The 25,044-nt window shown below is 34.9% G+C and overlaps 1 protein-coding gene across 1 annotated transcript in view; it reads right to left on the minus strand.

Moving 5' to 3' along the window:
* CACNA1D (calcium voltage-gated channel subunit alpha1 D) overlaps positions 1-25,044 on the minus strand; it is a 189,868-nt gene that overhangs the window by 42,602 nt on the left and 122,222 nt on the right. Inside the window, 11 exon segments of the mRNA XM_032194296.1 lie at positions 8,261-8,344; positions 8,670-8,753; positions 14,413-14,523; positions 15,823-15,981; positions 17,409-17,610; positions 18,386-18,532; positions 18,814-18,866; positions 19,022-19,129; positions 19,629-19,716; positions 20,838-20,944; positions 24,276-24,335. Coding sequence (XP_032050187.1) covers positions 8,261-8,344; positions 8,670-8,753; positions 14,413-14,523; positions 15,823-15,981; positions 17,409-17,610; positions 18,386-18,532; positions 18,814-18,866; positions 19,022-19,129; positions 19,629-19,716; positions 20,838-20,944; positions 24,276-24,335 — 1,203 coding nt within the window.

The raw sequence follows: 25,044 nt of genomic DNA on the forward strand, positions 1-25,044 counted from the left end.
ACCACCAAAATATTGATTAATGAGAAATCCATAATCACAAACAGCATAGATGCCAAAATACCACATCATAAATGCCAAAATACCACACAATGCTTAAACGATTTTACAAGGCTGTCTAACTACATCAGCAATAAACCTGGACTAGTACACACAGACCCACATTGTTACTGATTTTTCGGTACAGAAATAATTCCTCTTTATCTGAAACTTTTAAAGGAAACAGGTTTCATTACAACTTCTGCAGACGAGCCCTGAAATTTCACATTAATTTCTGATAACTGGCATGCTGAGACAGATAGTCCTAATCATTAATCAAATTAATTAGTATTCAATATTTTGTGTTATCAAAAATTAAATTAAGTATTTGACAGAAAGAGAACATATTAAATTACAACATCTTCACAAGCTGGCACTAGAAGAATGAAATAAAATGCTGGATTTTGCATTTGAGATCTTTCCCCAGTAGGAAAAGGATTGGGCCCCAATAATCTACAAATGGTATTAGGATAACAATGTATAATGGAATATATAATATCAGGATAAGCATACTTTAGTCCTACAGATTTTTAATTTCATCCCAAAAGAAAAAAATAATGAAGAAAGCATATGCATTAAGATCACTGGATTTTGTTATTAAAAAACTCATAAAAGGAACAATAGGTTAAAAAGAAAAAAAAACTTTTCCTGCATATTATGATTTTAATAAATGCTTAATTCCCAGTTTTTATACTGCAGACAGAGATCAGATTACCAAAACTGCATGTGAACAGTTCTACTTCCCACTGCAAATACTCAGGAGTGATGAGCGTAAAAGCCCCCCCTTTTTTTTTTTTTTTTTTTTTTTTTTTTTGACATGATGGCTGATTAGCTGCTGTTGGGCAGTGGTAGGATATCAAATGCAAGCAGTAAGAGCAGGCCAGGAAAATGCCCTGCTCACAAAAGAGAAATTGTGCAAAAACACCAGGGTACTGAGATGGGGACAAATGTTAGAAACAAAGAATGAAAACAAACTCCTGGTACCTGAGGAGTATTTTCCACTGGAGATGAAAACATTAAACTTCTGCCCATCACTGGCCAACTGTTTTGGGTACTGACATTTTAAAATGAGTGTATCTGATTTTTTACCCTCTCTGGCACTTCTCTCTGATAATACATCAGCTCAGTTCACATTATGAATAATAATTCCAATTAATTTAGTATACTGACAGATCAGAAGCAATATTCATGCTTCTTTAAGGGAAATGCTAATCTAAGAGATAAATTAACATTTGTTTATGTCGAGCCAGCACCAGTTATAATAACATCTGGGAAACTAAGATTTTGACACAATTTTCAGTAACAAAGAGATTGACAACAGTGAACATCTGCTTCCTTCAGATAAGGAAAAAAACATACTATCCAAACACAAACTTATTTACAATTTCAGTAATATTGCTTAACATGTACACACACAAGTATGTGGCACATTATGTAGGAAAAGTATTGAATAGAATTGAGATGGGGCAGGTTGAGTGGTATCTTTGGAGGACAGTTGCTGACAAAACTGCAAGTCCAAGTATTTTTTTGTGGCCAGGTTGTGCCTACAAACTGCTCTCCCCTCACCTTCCAGCAATGATTCCAACACTACCCGTGTCCCAGACATGGGCACTGGATGGCCATTCTCACATTTTTTGTCCCCCGTGGGACTACATGATTTTGAAGATGGCAGCTGTGCTTCTGGTATTACTGCTACAAGTCTGGTAATGGGCACAAGGTTAGAGCAAAGCTAGAATATTTATTTTTATATGAGCAGCTTCTGCTTTCACCACTTGCCCAACAGATGCACTGAGATGAGGTAAACAAGGACAGAGACTGGCTTAATTATTCTCCTCTCTGTCAGCCATGTGCCAGCTACACTGAGAGCCTAGTTCAGCAAAGCACCTCATCTCTCCATAAATTTAAGCCACTTCTTAAATACTTCAAATAGACTCTAAATCAGTAACTTATATATATTTTTCTTAATCACAGCTTAATATAGCAGTTTTCTACTCAAAATAATCCTAACCCTCAAAAAAGATTAACCAATGATCAGCCAAAATTTCTGATTCACTAATTAAAATGTTTGCAACCTGCTGGTATTTATTACTGCTTACAAAAAAAAAAAAAAAAAAAAAAGCACATTTCCTAATCTGTAATTCCTCTTTCCATCTCCTCAGATTGCAATTAAAGCTCCAAATAAACATCCTAACTTTGGAAAAGCTTCAATGTCAAAACTGTGATCAGTGTGAAACTGATTGCACCATGCATTGGAAGCAAACCATAGTTCTGTGTTTAAGGAAAAAATAAAAAATTAAAATAAAAAACATGGTGCAAAACTGTGGATGTTAGTAGGCAGTTCTGAACAAATTTCTTGTTATATTTTGTGCTGAAGTGTACTACAGTATGCAAAGCAAATTAACACATAATGATGATGGAATCACAATTTTAAAAATAGCAGGAAATATGCAAATGACAAATGCATGCAATGACAGTAACATACACAGGAAAGCATTCAGGTTGCCAAAATATCTTCAGAAACATGTAGTGTATGTGCACCTCTGTATGTATACATGATTCCTTCAGAGCATCATTACTGGGATTCAAATTAGCTACCAAGTAATTAGTAGCAATTCTTATCGCTCTCTATATTCCCTGTTCAACACGAATCAAAAGCCCATATGCATCATTTAGTAAAAACTTTGAGTCAATGTGAAGAACCCCAAGATAGTATATTAAGAAGCATATTTTTCCTTGTTTCCTAGAGTATTTAATACTCTAAATTCATAACATCTGTTGTTGACATGGGATACTGTTCTCATAACAGTCCAAAATATATTCAGTTGTACAATAACTAAGTTGTAAGTATTAATATCTTCATGGAAGCAATTCCAAAACTGGAATCCAGAATCTCTTACAGGAGGTGGATGTGAGTTATGCAAGAGCGAGCCCCAGCCGTCCCAGCAGATGCTCCACAAGCAGCCTAGCAAACAAAAAGTCTCCTCCCACTGTCCTCAAGTCAGTGTTACACGCTGCATAGTGCTGAAATGGTGACAATTTGGCTCCTTCCTGACAAATGACAGAATATCTGATTCTGGTTCTGTGAGAGACATTTTTTGGTCAATCTCATTGCTACTAACCACTGTTAGCTGTTACGGTAGCGTAAGCACTGAGTAAGTCTCACATGTTTACAGTGCTGAGTTCCATATGAACAGATCTTTCTGAGGCGCTTAGGAGGAAGATATAAGCTCTTCTTTGAAGTCCTACTTCAGCAAAGAACCTGAATCTTACTGAACGTGAAGCATAAGATTAGGTTCACAGGGGCTGCATTAAACATTTTCACAAATTAAAAGGAAAGTGAACTCTCCGTCATTTTCTTGACATTTTGGCAGCACATGAATGATAAAAAATGTGAATCAAAACCTCTGTATCTACTACTGTATGTCAGTGTGATCATGCCTTTAAGTCATCTAGTGCTGGTCATCCAAATGGTTTCTGAACCATCAAATATGAAGATAATTTTTGTACAGTCAGATCAGGTTGAACCATGTCTATTATTTCCATTTAAGAGTTTATTCATTTTCTTGGAATTTATTTCCACTTATTTCTCTCTCATTGCCTTAAGTTAAGGATGTTCATCTCCCAGAATGGGCTGACCACATATTGAGTCTCACAACCACCACCCTGTTGTTGTTTTTTTTTGTGTGTGTGTGTGTGTTTGTTTTGTTTTGTTTTTTTAAGTCAAAAGGAACCATTTTTATGACCACACAAGATCTTGTGTGTCATGTGAAATTTTTTGAAAACAAAAGGTTACAAAAAAGCCAAAATAATTATATAGATTTTAGTAGTGCTTTTAAATTTTGTATTTCTATACCATATATATATTTACTTATATATACTTGCCTCTAAAAATTTCTAAAAATAAAATGAACATGAAAACCAATTAGGCTCATGAAAAGAACTGGTTAAAGGAAAGGATATTAAATGACAAAGTGAAAAAAAAATCATAGAAAATAGTGTGTTGCCAAAATATATGTTGCTCTGAGGTGGTTCATTTCTGGAGCCGGTCAGTGATCCAGTCCTTGAGAATGCCAAGCAGTCCTGTAAATTGCTGAACACCTTAAATACATTGATTTCCATGGGCACTGAAATATTCAAAGCACAGTAATTTCCTGGACAGAGTGTAAATGGGATGTTACTGGATCAGAAGAATCAGCCTCAGGGCACCATACACATTATCATAAAATTTCAAAAAAATAAGAAAAGGAACAGCAAAATAAAAAGAACATACTTAATTTCCAAAACTTAATACTGAAATCAAGGAGATACGTAACTAGAAAGTCTAACCCACTCACTTGAAAAAAACTGGGTCAGATACAATATTGTTAAAATTGCTGGCCTTTGGAATGAGTCTGAATGTATACAGCTAAAATGTCACAACAAGGTCAAGTTGTTCCCACCGCATGAGGCAACTATGTACGCAAATCAATAAGAATGTTTAATTCATCTCAAGTCTCTGTACGTTATTTTAGGTATTCACATCCTTTTAAATCTTCATTTATACTGACCAACTAAGCGGGCTGCAACTTGATCAACAAGATCTGGGTTTACATCAGTGCTAGCACATTACACTGTTTCAGACCACCCCTCCAACAAGGCTGAGCTTCCTCAGTTTAAGTAGTTTCTCTACTGGGAATTTATACAGGTGCCATTTCAATGGTGCCTGAAATTCCATTGAAAACAAAGCCTTGTTAGCATCTTAGCAGAGCTGTGGATTTTCCAGGATCACTGTCATTGTTAGATAAAAGTAAGGATGGAATGGTGTATTTCCAAATGCTGAAGAAAATATTGAGAAAGAGATTCTAAAACACTAAATTTGTATTACACAAGCTGACACAAAACTAATGAAGTAGGAATAATTCAATAGAATCAAAACAATAAAAGTCATTAAAGTTCCCTAGACACTGTAGTATACACTGTTTCATGCTAAAAATGGGAAATCAAGCCCAGAATTATACTGAAACTGAAACACATTCATCACTTGCACAAACAAAGCACACACAAAAAAAGTGGAAAAAAAAGACCAGAAACAGACAATACTTAGTACACAAACAGTCTGCTGTGCAGTGCTCAAAGACATCAAAGATAAGACTTTTGTCTAGTGAGTATATTATGAAAAAGTAAGAAATGCAGTGCTAGTTCTTGACTGTGGGGTGTACTTTAGCTGAAGATCACTACTTGATCTCCAGAGTAGTTTCAAGACAAGTGAGTGAATCACTAAAAAGTCCGTGTTCATCACAGCTGAAAGCTCAGCAGTGATCAGTTACAAGTAATGCTGTCAAATTAACACTGTCCATACAGCAACAAACGCAGGGACATCTATAATTGCAAAAGTACATTTTGAGATATTTTTTAATGTCTTCATTAAGGACAATGTCTTCAGTAAGGACATTAGGGACAGCAATTCTTAATGAGTAGGAGTACCACTCCTTCATTTTCTTTCCAGTAATGCAGTCAGTCATTAGACTCTTGATCAATTTAACATAAAATCAGTAAGTAAAATTTAAGGTGAATCAGGCATAAAATTATTTTGATTGTGATTATTCTTTGAGCTGGCTGTATGTGGAATTTGCAGCTGTATAGAGGAATTTGAAGTCCTTAGTGAGACAATAAACTGTGTGCGCACTTGAAGGCATTCTGCCATCTTAAAAATAAATAAATAAAAGAATACATTTGTTTTCTATATTTGTGTGAAATGTATTTATAATATGTATTATTATGCTTACCAAATAGACTAGAACCTAAGAAGTTTAAAAACCATGCACATCACTGTTTCTCAGCAGCAGCTATTGCAGTTAATTGATGTTATCGAAGCCAAAGCTAATACGAACTGAAGGGAGACCTGTATGGGCACAGTATGAGAACTGTCTCCTTTGGCAAGCAGCCATATCCTTGCTCATCTACTCACTTCTGCCTCACTAAGGCCCATGCTTTTGCCAGTAGCTTGTGCTCAGCACCTGATCCAGGCAACTGTGAAGCCCCCGGTCACTTGCAGAAGCAGAGCTCGCAGAGCTATCAGTAGGAAGAAGGGCTGTGCTGTGGGTGAAGGCTGTGTAAACTCACAGGGATGGCAAAAGTAATCTTCATCAAACCAGAGGAACCAAAACAAACCATCGAAACAAAACCTCGGTCTAGACTAGCCCAAGAAATCCAAGCTCCTGGTCAGGTGGTTTACAGATCACTGATCTGAACAAAGCATTTTAGTTTCATTTTGTTTTGTTTTCTCCTCATTCTGGAATGCCTGGAACAGATCACAGCCTTTTCAAACACAGTTTCTATTCCATGTTCCTCAGCAACCTTTTTACTCAGGTATTCTCAGTTCCAAAATTAAGTTACTGTCTAATTGAAGGTCAGGGTATCAAATCTGCTATTCACTGGAGCACTGTGATCCTAAGAATCTGGCTGCTGGCATGAACCACTTTGAAAAATACATTTTAATCTATCTTTTCTCTGAGAAACTGTTTCAATTAAATGGCAGTGATAGCCACAGAAAGGATAGCCAACTTTAAAAAACAAATGAACAGACAAATAAAACATACAGCATATATTTATTCTTTGAATGCTTTTTAGTGAAGTTAAAATCTGGGTTTTACAGAAGTGCTATATAGTGTTAAGGGTTTGCTCTCTACTTTCTTTTGATAAAAATATATCTAGAACCAAAATGTGAACACTCTTAGCAGACTCTTTTTTTTGATTTGGTAACAGTATGCAATGCATAGGGCTTAAGAGCCACTGTACACTGGCCCCCATTAAGACTTTGGGTATATCACAACTTTTCTGCCTTGCTTCTCTCGAATAGAAAATAGAGATATTGCAATTATATTCACCACTTAAGAGTATTTACTGAAAATTTAAAGTTTTTTCAAAGATGTTGCATGTTAACTATCCCTACTGAAAAGAAAGCATTTGGGTAAATAATAAAATCTATCAGAGACAAAAAAAAGGAAAAAAAAAATAAAAAAAAAATAAAGGTATCTAGCAAGTAGCTTACTAAACCAATTTTATGAGAAAATGAAGGTTTTTAGCCAGCTCATAAAGTGGGACTGATGCACAGAAATATGCAATCTTCAAATAAGATAATACCAAGAAACCACTTACATCTACAGCTTTCTCTGATTAATCTGTTCTTTGATAGGTGTGAATGCTGGGGACCTGCATCTCCGTAGGTATTTGTGGATAATTTTGTTCTCAGAATGCCAAGCAGACACGATCTCCAGCAGGTGTAATATGCTAACTACACCTGCTGAGTGTGCACTCATTGAGCATTTTTGGTTGCTGAGTTGGATGTAAATCTCACTATCTTCAGTCTCCCTTTTTGAGCTCTTGACATGCACTAAAGAGAAGAGGCATTTTCCTCTGAAATTTCATTTTGACTAGTTAAAGAAACATGTATGTATGGACAGCATTTGCTCCAGAGCTGTTCTGTGGTTTGTTATCTTTCATTTATCTTTTTTTGTCATACAGCTTTCCTTGTTAAAACCAGCAAGTCATAAAGAAAATAAGAAAAAATCACAATTTCTCTCTTTTTATTGTCGGAATACCTACACATGTAGTGGCCATTAATCAAACTTTTGGTGAAAAGATGGAGTCTTCAAATAATTTTAAGAGTAAATTGAATTTCAAAACATTTACTGCAGTATTGGAAAAGGAAAAAAAAGGGGGAGAAGGGGATTAACATTCTATTTTCCATGGCATGAAAGTCCTTATTTTCTCTTTGTACCTTTCTTCCACTACCTCATGAGACATAGATGCTAAAACCACTTTATAAAACGTACCTCCCATGGGAAAAAAAAATAATTATTTGTTAAGCTAAGCCATTAAAACAATTTACAGATGCTTAAATTATCTGAGTCAAGCTACATACAAAAATCATTGGGCTTCAAATAAAATAGCAATTGAGGCTTCATTTCATTTTAAACATTCTATATATTAAAAAAAAAAATCCAAACATAAATAGAAAGATATAATTCCATTGTTTTACTATACTGTGTGCACGTGAAGTTTTACTCATTTATAGTTCTATAATAACAGCTTGTATGAACATCTATGTCAATATTTTGGTCTTCAATTTCAGTATAAAGCATACTTTTGTTAAAAAAAGAGAATTTGGGGATATTAAGTTTACATTTTCTGTATTTCTTGATGACAGCAATTACTTTTTAGTGCATGAACAGTTGCTACTTACATTAACTTCTGTTATAGCAATATCAACGACGCTACCAACAACAATTAAGGCATCAAAAGTGTTCCATGCATCAGTGAAATAGTGCTGTTAGGACAAGCATTCAGCAGAAAGAGAGCAAGAGAAAAACACAAACAGAAAAAGAGAAGAAAAGGACAGTGTTATAACACAGAAACACTCTAGACTTCTCTGATGTACCACTATACAATCTTTCCCTTTTCTTAGCTAAAAAAATTGGTAGAAAAAAAAAGGCTATTTATTTCCCATATCAACATAATTGACCTATGAATGGTCTGTACTCAAACTTTAGAAACATCAGATCAAAATCTGTGACTTGTCCAGATGATGGAAATAGTGGGGAGACAGAGAAAGAGAAGTAGGGACTGGGGAAAGTAAGCTGGGGTATACTCACATCAGCTTCACTGAGAACGACGTCTACTATGCTGCCAATAACGATGAGGGAGTCAAACGTATTCCAGGCATCACTAAAATAGCCCTGAACAGAGCAGGCAGGGTGCAAACGTTTGTGATTACACATGAAATGTCAAATATTTGCATACTTCTGTTTAGTTTTGCATAAACAGAAATTAGTTAAACAAAACCTGTGATCTAATGAGAAAACAAAACAAAACAAACAATATTGCCTACTGAAGGAAAAGCAACATATATGTGCATGTGTGCGTGTGTGTATATATATACACATTATATGTATACATGTACAGACACACACACAGACACACGCGCGCACTACACATGCATAACGCACCATTAGATAAGCATGACTTTGGCAAGCAAGCCATCATCCAAAACTGTTGTCTGGGACTAACCAGCAAGGCTGAAAAATTCTGATATATATCACCTAACAAGCACAACAAAATCCCTTTAACCGTATTTCTACAGGACCAAGCCAATTGAAACCTCCTTAGCATTAATGATGTGATGTCCTACCTAGGTAACTGGTAAAGAATATTTAAGGGTCATCACTGTTTATGAATGCACAATTATTATCAAAGTAAAACTGTGCAATAAAATATTGCAGAACTGACTTAATCTTCTATTTCAGACCCAATGACCTCTTAAGGTCCCTTCCAACCCTTATAATTCTGTGACTCTGACTCTATTGATAAAGAAGGTTTAATATAGAAACCTACATTTGCTGTTAGGGCCTGATTCTGTAACCTGTGCTAGGAAGCAAAGCACCTTGAACAAGTTCTTAAGGCTTTTAATGCAGCCAGTCCAGTGTCTGAAAATTTATTTTCATAAATCATTTAGTCACCCTTCCAACATTTATGCCTTTAAATATATTCTCTTATGGATATGTTAGTAGTCCACTGCTGCAAATTGTTATAAACTAGTATCTTCCAGCAAGAACCCGAATTAGCTGTGTCTACTGCAATCAAAAGTGCATGTTGTGCAAGAAGATATTTGGGAAGAAATCAGGAGGTAAGTTACAGGATCGCCTGTCACTGCAAACAAATCAAGGTGTATTATGCTGCTGAAGGCAAGTCTATCAATACAAGATACGTAGGTTTCCTACAAATTGTGGATTTTGCCTAGTTATTACAGAAGTTCAGAACTGCACAAGTTTCTTTACTCATCCTTTCTGTCATTCAGATATAATGACTTAAGAGCCTATCACGGCTAAGGATTGTACATTATATTTCAAAGGCTGTAACGTACATGTTGTACATGTGCATTCTGCTTCCAGGTAATTCATTTTAAAGTAGTAATTTGTTAGTTGCTGTTGCAGTTCTAAAAAGTTAATTTAGCAAAAAGTTAAAAATAACAAGTATGCTGTTCTTACCTGATGTCTAGTTTCACTTATTATTATGCTACTTGTTATAAGATAATGTTTTAGTTGAGTAGTTTAAGTTGTTATGTATGTTTACCACAGAAAATAAAAATCTGATTTTTTTTTTTTTTTTAATTTAGAAGTGGAAAATATTTTTCTCAACATTTTAAACCGTTAGGACTTATAGTAACTGTTCATTTTAAAAGTTACACCTGTGTACATGATGATTTAAAAAAGTGAATGTTAAATTTGCTCTTAGAAACTACGGAAGAGCTGCCACAGCAGATGACAGCTCTATAGAGTATTCCAGGAGAGAAAGCACTGAGCAGGTTCAGGAAAGCCTCCTTCTAAGGCTAGTCTTTGCTCCCAGAAATACTGTACTTATTAACACTACTCCATTTTAAATTTTAGTTCCTTTATAAAGAAAATTGTTATAATAATTCCTTCATTTAAGGAAGGAGCTGTAGGAGGAAAATCGGTCAGAGAATGATTATCTCTACAACCCATTGTGGCACATGATTTCTTTCTCTGGGATTAATCATCAATTCCAGTCTTGAGGCAAAAGGCAACGTTCATGGATTTGGCTTCCTGAACAAACACACCCACATCTGAGAGCTCCTTCTCAACTCCCTGTCACTCCTTTATCCATCCCACCTCACCAAAACAAACCATTTGCAAAGTCCTGCTAAACTTCATGTTCAACCATCCAAAGTTACTGAGATTTACAATCCTGAAGAGATTGGCAGCTGCCAGCTAAAGGCAGCAGCTATATTCTCATGACACTCTTCCTTGTCATTTATATGCCTTACTTCTCTTATTTAAAAGAAATATCTTTGATTTTAACCTAATTTTATATACATACATATTTAAAAGACTACTGGCAAACAGCAAAATGATAATCAGCACAATCCTGAGGTGTGCTATCCATCTTCACCTACAAAGCAACCAAAAAAGGTTCTCCAAATAAAGGTTAATTTCAGCTATAGTAAAAGTGACGTGACTAGACATGCTATAATATAAAGCACTTAAATAACAAATTCACATTTCAATTCAATACTGCTAAAATACTTTAAACATTTATTTTATGAAACCTTTTCCAACAGTATAGACAAATATTGTTCAAAGTAATATGTAAAGCAAAAGCATACAAACAAAAAAAAAAGAAAAGAAAGATGGTTTTGGAAAAGGGAGGAATGGACAAGTCACAGCAAATAAACATCATGCAAATAAGTTGTTTTCACCACTGCAATAACCCAAAATCAATTCACTTACTAGCCATCTTTCCTTTTTTCTTACAAAAATCTGATGTAAAATGACATGGAAAATCATTACAAGTTTAAGTAACAGCTGACTATAATGAAGCTGAACATATGGTATGTGTTGATGCATAGTTTTATATTTCATTGCTATATTTTGTTTTGTAATGTACTGACCATACTAAGTAACAAACTTTAGCGTATGTGGAGAATGACATGGAGAAAAATATGCCTGCTCTTTTACCTTATATTGTGAAAAATTTATTCATTTAGAAATGTTTAAGGATAAATCACAAATTCTGGGGAATATGTAGGCATAGAGAATTAACACAGCAATATATTTCTATTGATTTATCACATAAATATTTTAGTACTTATAGTACTCTTTTGAAAACTTTAGGGCCTCATTCAGCGAAGTACTGTGTGTTCCCAGTCAACAAGTGTGCCAGGCACTCAGCATCACCTTTAGTATCTATCACTTATCCAAGTTTTATATACTTCAGAGTTGGAAGGTAGTCTGCAATACCTCAGTTTTATACAACACAGTATCATAGTAGGAGTACCAATAATTTGTAATTGCCCTAAGTTGGCAGGAACAGCAAAAGCAAAGATTACGCTTTTTACAGGATTTTTGTCAGTGTTATTAAGGGGACACTGTCAAACAGATCAGATAAAAACTAACGCATTCTTATCTGTTCTTCTTTTTACACATAGAGTAATGGAGTTTTTATTTGATGCCTTAAGCAACTTTGAAATAATTTATAAAAAGCAAAAAATTAATAAATAACAATATCCATTCTGCTAGACAAGACGAGGTAACCCAATGGTGACACAAACAAAGTAAATGAATCAGTCTTTTCCCAAAAAACATTAAGCAAAATTTTAGGCTTGGCTTCAGACTGTTCCTACGATGACATTTTTAATATTAGTTAAAACAATTCATTTTTGTTTTAAATACGTTTAAAATTTAGATTGCAAAGAGACGTTCACATTCTGCTTAAGGCTGCTAGCTCATTTACAGTTATTAACAAACAAAGTAATCTATGTTGCCGCTAGATTATTTCATGTAGTTGAAAAAAAGGTTTCAACCTTCAAGGAACAAGGAACAACCTTAAAGATATTTAACTCTTTTCCCTTTGTGCTAATTAATATCTGCCAGATGTGATTAATATCATGGCCTTTTAACCTTGTCCTGCTAATTAACAAATTTTAGGTCTTCTGTTTCTACAAGGTAATGAAAGTCAGGAAACAAGGACCTTTCACTGACAGTGGATTCCCTTCAAACTCTCAGTTTTCAGACTCAGGGAACCATTACAGTAAAAACATCAAATAAGACAGAAAGCATGTTGCAACAGTTAGAACCCAAATTGTACAAAGTCTTAGAGACCACTATTAAGACACTGCTTTCAATAATGAGTAGGAAGTCCATAATACACATGAAGAATTTATACACTCATGATCAGACCACTAGGTTTTGTATTTTAGCTGCTATTGCTGACTATAGGCATAAGTGTATGGTGAACCACACAAGAATTCACAATCTTTTTTCAAAGAGCAGATGATAAAATGCAGCAAAGTCTTCTCAAAATTCATTGTGTAACAAGGATACAGAACAGGAAATACATATCAAGAAATACAATCAGCATACTCATGGCACTGCATAACTATCCCCTCTAGGGCTTCATATTGTGTTAGTTTTGATGTGAAATCCTTAGCATTTAAATAAGATAGGCGACAAAAAATATATTCAAATAAATTCATTAGAAATGTACAATGGACTGGACAGTGCAGAGCAAGACCATGGGAGAGTGGAAAAACTGTCACCCAGAACTCCACACTTCAGATCTCAATGCCTGACCTCAAGTGATATAGAATTCATCTACATCTTCAGGTGAATATAAGCTAGCCTTAAATCAAGTAGCTCAGGCTACACAGCAGAGCTCGTGGCTAAATGCTACTGAATAAATATCCTTGAAATGCCAGGAAGTAGTTATGCACCTACCCCACACTAAGCTCTGAGCTGCCATGGCTATGTTGCTACATCAGAGCTAGTTTGTTTAAAACAAAAATTTTGCTTTAATTTTTTTTAAGATTGCCCACAAAGACTACAATCATCCACTTCACTACTTAAAACAAAGGAAGTGCAGTTTACATTCAATTACAGATACAGTTATCCTGGGTACTTTAAGAGAAGGGCGATGGAAAATGAAAAATACCAGCCTTGATGGTGAGATCAGGAAACCTCAAATGGCATGACTGACTTCCTTCAAATTCCACGTATATTGAGTGACCCCACTTCACTTATTTACATAGATATAACACCAGAATTAGTATTGATTTCATTGTAATGAAAACAAAATTTAGTTTAGCCTGTCATTAACTTTTGCACTGTCATTAATGGTGTATTAGAACTGAACATACAAGACTGCATCGAAGTTTTTTTTTTGTTTGTTTTTTAAGTCAATATTAATTGTTATCAGTGTCTCTTGCAAATCTGCGTTTGAAGATGTGTCTGCATTCCTTATTTTGACAGTGTTCCTCTAAGGCAAGGAATCCAAACTGCTCAGTGTGGGGCCCTCTACAAAATGGTGTGTGCATATAACTGAAAACATTAAAATCTAAAAAGGCTATTGAATGTTCCAGTTATTTCTGTGTATGTTTGTAGTACCTGGCTATATTTTTAAAAGTAAGGAAAAAATTTTGCATTGCATTTCGAAAAGGTTATGTATCATAACATAACATACAGGTCTTTACTGGAGGTTAACTTGGTTTAAGGTTATGAATGTAGTACTATGAATAGGAGATGAGGAAGTGCTTATATCAGGAAATGATTTATCTGATTTAGAAAGGGACATTTTCATTACTTCAGAATATTCCAGATCTCATCAACCACCTTGTAATGTTTGCTCCGATATCTGCATTTCATTTCCTGGAGCTATTTATATACACACGATCAGATTAACATTTCAATTATGATTTCACTCATAGATAACTGTGGGAAACATGTAGGTTCCTTTTGTTCTTTGAATAATACATAACTAGTGTGAAACTTACATTACACTTAATTCTTGTAGTGATGACCTAATTAAATCATGTCTAAAACTTACCTTGGGTTTGAATGCAATCAGTTTCAAAACCATTTCAACAGTGAACACTCCTGTGAAAACCATATTCATAATGTCCATTGCATCGTTAAACAGCTTAGACTGTCCGTAGTGCTGTGAATGAAAAATATGACATATTTAAAAGTAAAGGTTTTAAAATAATAAATGAAAGTAAGGCAGAATATGAAAAGTTGGCAACGATGGAGCACAGGAAAATATTTTCTAATAGTATATTTTGATTCACACCTATATACACACAAGACTAGCTGAATATCTCTGTCCAAAAATGGCTATTTAAATCTATTCTGTTCAGGCACTGAGTGGAACAAATTTGGCATTCCTCTACATCTGGGGACCCTTAGGACAGTTTTGAGGAGGACCGTGTTCGTCCAAAAAAAGAGTATTAGACAAAAGCAATTTCCCAAATCTTTTAAAGATCCCCAGATATTTCCCCAGGTTTTAAATTATATAGCCTTATGTCATATCTGCTTAAAAAGCCTGCAGTATGTTAGTCACAGAAAAACATTGTATAGGAGTGATATATTTAAGAGCATAACAGTGCATGCAAATTTATTGCAAAAAGTAAGTAGAATTGGTATATAGATTGGAATTGAAAGATTCTTTTTCATATCAAAATCAAGAGTACTGGGGAAAAGAAAGAAACAACTTGGAAAAGTAGATAAGAGAAGCAGCTGGTGAAAAACAGTGGATGTAGCATGCAGGAAAAGCAGGAAAATGTAAACACACAGACAAAAAGAGCATGTGCAAAAATACACCCAAATACATACAAACATAGAGCTAATATAAAAAAAACATATTTGCACATTTGCATCATTATACAATTCTAGAGTTGCTTCATATATGAAGTCTTTAAACTTCTGAAGAAGATACAGACATAGGTAGTGGAAATATGGGTTAGTACATATATGAAACAAAGACTTAACAAGTACAGAAGTTACAAAGGGATGAAGTAATCTTAAAGGCATTGCATAAAAGAATAAGATAAAATATCTTTTATTAGATGAAAGAATCTAAGGGGTTCAGAGAAATGTTTGCTAACAGAGAAATGTTTGCTAACAAAATTTGGCTTTTACATTCCCTTCACATTTTCTTGCACACGGACAACCTTGGGAATAGACATTTATAAATTACATTAAATTACAATGATAAAATATAGATCAATGAGCTTCATTATGTTAGGAAGACCATCCGCATCAAGCTCTTTCAAACAGTTATTTCAGAGAACTAATGCACAGATTAGCATGCATCACAGAAGAGTACTATAATGAGAAGTTTGTTTTAATTTCACTTTATAGAAAAACACAAGTTGCTGTAAATGAAAGGCAGCGTATCACCCACATCTTTCCTTGCAATTCATGCCACTGGCTTCAGAAGAGCTTTTGGTTTTCCTACCTGCATAGCCAGGCAAAGTGTGTTCAGCATGATGAGGACAAACATGATGTATTCAAATCCAGTAGAATTCACCACGTACCAGAACTTGTACTGGTAAGGATTTTTTGGAATATATCTACGAAGAGGACGTGCTTTCAAGGCATATTCCACACACTGACGCTGTAAAAACAAGCACATCAAAAAGTGTCAGACCATACCTAACAGTGAATCAAATTGGAATATAATTAATCGTAAGTACAAAGTGTTAAATATAAATCTTAGAAACATGCAGTGTATCTACTTTATACAGATTTCTTATTATTAAGTACCAACTTAATAATACCAATTAAGTACCAGTATTAAGTATTTTTATTATTATGTACCAACAAAGTAATCAAGTAGCTTACCGATCCTCATTCATTTACAACTATATCTGATCATATACATTACTCAGTTGCATACACAGAATCAGAGTGCTCATGGAAATTCTGAAGTGGTACCTTTGTACAAAGTAGTAGCAGACCACAGACAATATGTATGTATATGCATATGTATAGTATATAGTACTATGTGCACTGTATTTTACACATATCGTCATACTGATACCCAGCCATCGTAATAATAATGAATCATCAAGAATTCACTGTAAGGAATCTCAGTGAATAATAATAATGATGACTATTAATTAGTCTGTAAGTCGTGCTTCATCTTTACAGTTTTCAAACACCAGTGTAACTGCACCGCATAAAATCCTACAGTTAGCAAAACAGCTACTAAATTGCCCAGCAAAAGCATGTCACGTATGTAGGAACATCACAGATTTTCCAACCCCATTACTCCTTTCCAACCCCACTACTCCTTTCCAACCCCATTACTACCTGAAATCTTCATATAAACTGGACATTCCACTAGTCTTTTGAAGAATGCTTACAAAGGCTTACTAAGGGAGCAGAAAATGCAGTATGAATGCTCCCCTAGGTTTCATGCTTACCTATGTTTGAATAAGTACTGCTGTGCTACAGTCAAACATGATCCCCTGAAAAATCATGACTGGTGACTGACAAGTTTCTCAGTCAAAAGATTAAACAATAAAAGGGGATGGGTTTTTTATTTGAATCTATCACCTGTGAATTTCTAAATAAATAGGAAAAAAAAAAGATTAGAATGTTTTGAACACATTCACTTTCTTTGAACATTTTCAGACTATTCATCATGTAACTTTTATATTCTTGTTCTTAATGTGTAATCAACCTCTGCCTATGGATAAACTGGCAAATGCTTTTATTCTTCCTAACATGACACTGAGAAGTGAGACACTAAGAAGTTAATTTAAATTATCAAGCTTAAGGTAACAACCTTCACAACAAAAAGACTGAGATGCTGGGATTACAGGAAGAGGAACATATAGTAACCTGAATATTAATTGATAGTATTTACTAGTGCTGTGCTTCTTTTTTTATTTTTATTTTTTTTAACCTAAGATACGTGTTTGATGCCCTCTTCTGGCCCAAAGCAGAAAAGAAGCTCTTTGTGCAAAAATAGTAGTAACTGTAATAATAATAAACAAAAAATTCTTTTAAGAACTAGAAGAGTTTATTTATTTTAACCTGATTTTTGTCCAGCTCACAGTTCTTATATTCTTGTTCTCCTTGTTCTTGGAATGTAACAATGACAAAACCAACAAATATGTTCATCATAAAGAAAGCAATAATGATGATATAGATGATGAAAAAAATGGATATCTCCACTCTATAGTTGTATACAGGTCCTACATTCTCGCCATTCGAATCAATAGCTTTGTACAGCAGCCTGGGGGGGGAGGGGAAGGAAGGGGAAGGGAGCAGGGAGAAAGAAAAAGAAAAGAAAAAAGTTATCATTAAAATGGCAAAAGAGAGTAAAATATGCAGACTCTGAGGACAGATTTCACAAGTGGCCTCCTGTTTATTATTATCTTTCTCTGAGTACTGCCAACACGTACAAACATATCAAACAGAAGCACACCACACAATGCTTTGTTTGGTGATTTTTGTTGTTGTTTTTGGTTGTTTCAAAATAATTAAAACAATGACCAGCTTGGTTTTTGCTTTTCCACATAATGTTGTCCTGGAAGACTACTCATTTAGGTAAATACCAAATGGTAGCTTGCTCTTCCAGGGTTTCTTTATGCATTGTACCACTTCCTAGTTTTATCGTAGATTTATTCAAACACCTAAAATTTTCATATTAGTTAGTATTATTTAAATTGCATGATGGATAAATATCAAAAAGGATTACTTTCAGTAGAATTAAAAGAATAGACTGTTATAGCAGAAGTAGCTGAAAGATTAGGAATCAAACAATATCAAACACAAGATTCCATTGGTATGAACAGGCACACACATAAAAAACTATTATATTCAGAGATTATACAGTACTTTTAAGTTAGCCTATATTGTGCTCCTAATTTTAAATTGATTTCATTTACTGTAGGAAGCCTGATTATTGCTTGACTGTTTTGTTACCCCTGAATGCCCAGTAAATGATAGAGAACTTTTCTGGAAAATCTGTCTCAATAGTAATGTGAAAACATGGAGAATTCACTCACGCTGGCCAGCCTTCAAAAGTGGACACTGTAAAAAGGGCCATCATAGCAGACAGAACATTGTCAAAGTTGAAATCACTATTTTGCCAGACCCTCTCTTTGACCATTGGATTATCAACATCTCCATCTTTATAAACAATGTATATCCCCCTGTAGGAAAGAGAAGGAAACAAACTGCCATTAGTGAAATATTAAATTAGACCTCAGATTATTCCATGCTCTGTTCAAAATAGTTCATTTTACTCCATCAGCAAGCTCATTTCATTCCCTTGATAACCTGTGTTGACTGCCTTTATTTTTTTTAATTTTCTGCTAGATCTCAAGATAGCAATTCAAATTTATTCAAACCTGAACTGCCTGTCACACATGCTTGCTACATTTTAAATTATTAAAAAACAAAAAAACGCTTTCTTTGCTCAAGGAATTCTCACCGGCATTCCTCAGGATTCTGTTTTGCCTCATCAGTGCATCTGTAGAATTTTCCCTATGTATAGAACAAGAAAAACAATGATAAAATGCAGAACAAAGAAAATGCATTTACACTAAGTCTGGTTCAGCCCACTTCCAGCAGCAAGCCACACAGAATTCAGCTCAGCTTTGCTCTTCTTGATTATTTGCAGATTTTGAAAGTTTGCTTACCTTGAAGAGCTGCACTCCAATGCAAGCAAACATGAACTGCAGCAGAGTTGTAACAATCATGATATTACCAATAGTTCTAATAGCCACAAAGACACATTGAACAACATGCTGGAAAGAAAGAAAAAAATTAAACACAGCTTGGTATTTAATAGCATCACAAAATACTACCATAAGAGTAAACACCTATTTTATCACATTTAGATTACTTTTTAAAACTACCATTTTTGCATTGTCAGTATTATACGTGTTACCACACATAAACTTGTTTTCTAAATTTGTAAGATTGTTGAGATAGACCTAGCAGCACGTATAGATTAAAAAGTACATAAGCACTGTGGAAGAACAATGGAAATATTGCTGTGACATGTTGGTTCACAACAAGCATTATGGCCAAATCTCTCCATGGCAGTGGTGTTCCTCCACATATAAACCGCTGTAATGGTGGGCACCATCTGGCCTAGTACATTTAAGAATCAGGAACTGATTTATGGTGTTGCCCTGTGACCTTCTCCAGGGAATTTTTCTTGTGCTAGACTTTTTAACCTGAGGCAGTATTGAAGAATAAGGTCAACAGAAACGTAACTTAGAAAAAGATAAAAATAAATACTTTAAGTCCTTTTGCTCTGTTTATTGCCCTTAGCGGCCTCAAGACTCTTAAGACTCTGAGGATCTTCACAACTGAGATAGCACTGGATCTGGGGGAAAAAAGAAAAAAAAATTCTGTTACTTTTAAGGAAACTGATTTTACTTCTAATAACAATGTTCTTGCAACTTCCTTATACATGAAAATTTTTAAAAAAATATATCAAAATTTAACATACAAGATTTTTTGAAGCACTTCTTTACTGATCTCTTATTGATACTAGAAAATAATATCAACCTCATAAATACCATAAGGATCATTTTGATTTCTGGAGCAACTTGGGAATTAACAGCTCAGAATCTTGTCTGACACTAATACAATTAAGTTTGGTCAAGAGAAACATACTCCCCAAAGCATTTTTTCCATGTTGACAAGTTCTTTCAAATACAGTGTTTAAGCCCTGTAAATCCACAAATACCTTAATTTCCAACCAACTGGATTTAAAAAGATCTCATTCAACTCACATTCTCTTTCAGTATCTACAACTGTATTTTGAGATAAAATAGTAGTAGATAGCCCTTTAAAGAACATGTTGTGAAACTGAAAGCTTGCATAATTGGTAGTACAAGCAGAATACAAATCGGGAAGCAGCTAATGGACACCCAGCCCTTGCTCTTTTCTAGGTCAGTAAAGGCTTCATAGATGATTCTGAATGAGGCACAACTGCTCACGCAGTGAATTAGTAAGCACCTTCAAACTATTATTATGTTCTGCCTCATCCAAAAGAAGGAAGCAAAACATATCTTCACTACCACTTTCAGTCCTGATAAAGGTACAACTTTTCTCCCCTTCAAATTCTGTCAGGTTATGCCAGGAGGGCAATGCCAAAAGAACAAGTTCATAGAACTAGACTGTACATATGGCATTAGCAATAGCACAGAGTAACCTTTTGAAACTAACAAACCTCCTGAAATCCCAGGAATTACTTGCTAAACAATAGTGTCGTGGTGCTCTTCCCTGTTCTCTTAGCAATAGCAGGAAGCAGGAATTTGTTTCCAACCTATATTAGTAATGAGTTACAACACTCTCCATGTAACTCTCCATTCTTCCCATTCCCACCCCTGAATACTGATTTTGCACACCTACATGCAATGGCAGAACAAAAGGAGCTGGAAGATTGATTTCAGCATAAAACCCCAAAGCAAAAATAAATTGTTCACATATAATACTTACTGAATACCAAATGATACCAGAGAAACACCCACAACCAGCAAATCCAGCAAATTAAAATAATTCCTGCAGAAGGACCCTTTATGAAGAAACGCTCCAAAAGCTGTCATCTAAAAACAGAATTGTTACATGTTTACTCTCCATTTCAATTTATTCAAAGTGACATTTAGGCTGTTTACAAGACACTCGCCTAGAGTGTGAATGCATACAATAGCATCTCATCTTTCTAAAAGGAACTGAGATAAAAAATCCCACTACGTGTTAACTAACTTTCATTTAAATCACAATATTCTGCTCAAGCAACACAAGCAAATATATTAATTGTTTCTGATGTCAACAAATGTTGTACTCATGTAAGGACTGATCTCACTGAACTGATTGGGCCTTTTACAGAAAAATAACTAAAAGAACCATAAAACTCCCACACTCACTAAACTATAAGGACCAGATTCTGACTCTTAATCATTCTTTTTTGTCTTGAGAATTGAAGGAGCTGAAAATGCATTGCAAAATCCTGAGAGTAAAATCTGGTGCAGAAGCAGTACAAGGCTGTCACAAGGCACCATCACATTGCTATTTTTCTCTTTCACGCTGGAGATGGGTTAAGATAATGAGTGGGTACCTTGGAAGACAGTGTACGTGCTGTTTGTGGTACTGCAGACTAGGATTCCTCAGGGCAGTGGAACAACCCGTAGACAGTCCTAGCTCACTTCACTTCCAATTGTATAGAGTGTGGTTATTAAACTAATTAAAATCAGTGGGAGTTAAACACTAATATAACTATATAAAGATGTATCAAGCCTACATCTCTGTACAAACATCCATTCACACTGTAGTATGTGATCATTTAACTGTATTTAACATAAATACTCCTATGAATGTTAAAATATATGGATGTAGAAATACAGCTGAAGTACTCATCATCCCATCTGTATATGGAAACTCATGCTTCCATCATAACAAATCCCAGCAGAAGCATTTGACTAAAACTGTTCTACAAAAAAGCCATTCTATCCTTTGCTCAGGTCAAGGCAAACCCTAAAACAAACGAGGTAGTGAGTATGGCCACACAGCCTTCAGAAGAGACAATGCTGGAGAGCACTCACTGAGCTGAGCATCCAGGACACCACCACTGTTGCTCTTTTCCTCCTGCCTGTAATTCCACACCAATGGGTATTGGTTTAAATGGTGTGGAATTAGCACAGCTGGGGCAAGGTTAAAAGCACAGGGCCGTAACCTGGCCTTCACTCTGACATTTTCACATTTGCCAAGTACTACAAACAGGATGGTAAACTGGATTTGAAAGCTATGAAGGGGTTACATAAGAGAATTCTTAAATGCTTTAAACTGATATTGCAGCTTCTCTGTTATTTATATCCTCACTCATAACCTCAACAGCATATAATGTGGAAATCCTCATGTCTGCAGAGAAGGCAATAAAACAGAGCACAGGGAGACTCTTCACATGTGAGTTATTCTATTTTAATACTTGCTTTTTTGGACATGTGCAAGTTTCTCCTCTGCAGCTGATAATAATGCCACTGGTTATCTTCTTGTCGGTTTCACATATTTTTTGACTGGAAATTAAGGAATGCTATTTTTCCTACAGATCTTGAATTTGCTCCCTGTAGAACACACACAGCTTCTGTATGACTTGGATACTGTCAAAAGCCCAGCGCAGAACCCAGCAGGGAAAACATGGAGGACTCAAGCCACAAGCAAGCAAAGCCAGAATCTGAGACATGTTAGCAAAGCAGGCATGTATATGTACAGTCCGCTACTTTTTTTATGGTACAACTTACTTTCTTTATAAATACATGTGAGTGCACTGCCAGGAAGAGCTTCCTGGAGAAAGTGGAGTCAGGAGCATCAACATTTTGGGCTCTGATTGGACTCCTTGTTTCTTTGTAGTATTTAAGAATGCCAGATTTCAGTAGCTCTGGTGCTTCCTACTTCCCTAGAATAACTCAAAGTCAGAATCTTTTGCAGTCAGTAGGAACATTTCTTAATTTATCCAGTTATGCTTGTTTATGCCAGAATTTATAATTCCTCTGTCTGTGGAGAAACACAACTGGAACTACAGAAGCTACACAAACTGCTGCTCAGAGCATGTGGGTGGTCTATCGACTCTCTTCTGCCACAGAACTGGAACCAACATATTTAGTATGGCTTCTCAAATTCAGAGTTTGGAATTGGTTTGTTCTAGTACTACAAAACATTTCAGTGCTTCATTCTTTTCTTTGTTTTATTTTTCTCTTGATGTGAAAAATCTGGATTTTTTTTTCTAGAATGTTAAAAATGTTACAAGATTTACCACTTTTTTAGCAAGTTCCTCACTGCTGAAAATGAAAAGGGGATAAACAGAAGTCTGTGAGAATATCTGCAAGCATAAATATAGCCTACTACTTACAGTACAGCTTATCTTGTAAACAGCCCAAATATTGCATCAATTAGTATTAATCAAATCTCATTGTGAAGAGTATGCACAGCAACATGAGCAAAAGCTGGGAGAAGAGATTTTGTTAAGCTTAATCCTCAACTGGAAATGTAAAGTTTATGTACAGATTCTTAGTGCACCAGAAATTGTATTGTATAGATTGGGGTTACTCAAGCAAAAGCTTACGTTGAATATGCACTGAATTAAATTTTTAAGAATCATACAAAATAACAAATTTTATATATATATATATATATATATATATATTTTTTATTGCTTTGTTCAGCATTTTCCCCACGTGAAACTAACATGCTCAGTTATACAGCTTCTTTGCCAAAATAAGATTTACGCGTGTAAAGTCTGAGTAACCCCAATGGATATTCTCAATAATCTGTACACAAACTGTACATTAAAATGCCAATTTTGAACTCATGCATGGGTAATACATTTAAGCAAGCATATTTATGCCTTTCTGTGTATTTAAATGTATGCCCAAGATAAGATAAATGCAAAGTATCTTAATATACAGATAGATAAATGTAAGATATCTTGCAAGTCCTGTTGCAAGAAAATAGTTATCTATTTTAGCTCTGTGAATATAGTTCAGCAAGAGAAACGAGAAATTACATGCTCCCTCCTTACAAGACTGATCAACTCTTTTTAGAAATGCCAGAGCAGGGAGAAGGAAAAGCTCATGCGCAGTGTTTTGTGTTTTTTTTTTTTTTTTTTCCCTTTTCTGACAACTGTAAGTTTTAAAAGGGTAAAAAAAAATGAATTACTAAATTGATGTAATGATAAAAAGTCAGCTTCTACATGCATCCAATGGCAAAAAATAACCAATCAAAACTATAAGAAACTGTCAAATAAAAAAAAATCCTCTTGTTTAAAAAAAGTTTAGCTTTGATAGCTTAGAGAAAAGGCGAAGAACACTTCAAGTGCCTTTTCTTGGCAGGTGACACACAAGGAAAATCCTTTTAAACAAACTTCCTTTAATAACCTGTTACCTTCAAAATGATCTCAAATGTAAACATACTAGTGAAGACATAATCTGCATACCCTAGGATCTGGAAGGTAAACAAAAAGTTACAAACATTATTGCTAAAGCTGCTTTTGAGCTAACAAGGATCAATTAACAAAGCATTACCTTTAACAGGATTTCAACAGTAAAGATGGCTGTGAAAGCATAGTCAAAGTAACCAAGTATCTGCAAGGTATAATATGTGCCACAGTAAGAAATCCATCTATTAATAATTTTTTACAATTTAGACCACACGCACAACAACACCTGAAGAAATATTAATAGGTAAACCGGGAATTAAGTCAATGTAGTTTAAAATACCAGCTACTGTGCAACCATTTTTGTTTACATAAAAAATTATCAGATGTCACCATAGTTAGATATGAGATTTTACCACAAAGACCCAGTAAGTGAGACTTTCTTTCAATTCAGACTTTCCTCTATCAGCTTTCACAGGTACTTTCTTAAGCCTTGCACAGAGATACATGATCTTACAAACAAGAGAGATGTTTACTATTAAGTTAGCTTTTTTTTGTTGTCATTACTGTATAGGCTGAGCTATAGTGTCACAAAGCAAATTAACAAATAACTGAAATAATTAAAATCAGCACTGCATCTATTTTTTCTGAAACTTGGAAAATATAGCAGGGATTTATTTCTTTTTTCCCCTGGAAATTTAGAAGAACCCACACCTGTGACATGCACAGTGACATGCAAACTTTTAAAAATATTTTGTATTTCATACTGAATTCTCT

The sequence above is a fragment of the Aythya fuligula genome, chromosome 10 (assembly GCF_009819795.1).
Source record: "Aythya fuligula isolate bAytFul2 chromosome 10, bAytFul2.pri, whole genome shotgun sequence".
In the NCBI taxonomy this organism is placed as follows: domain Eukaryota; kingdom Metazoa; phylum Chordata; class Aves; order Anseriformes; family Anatidae; genus Aythya; species Aythya fuligula.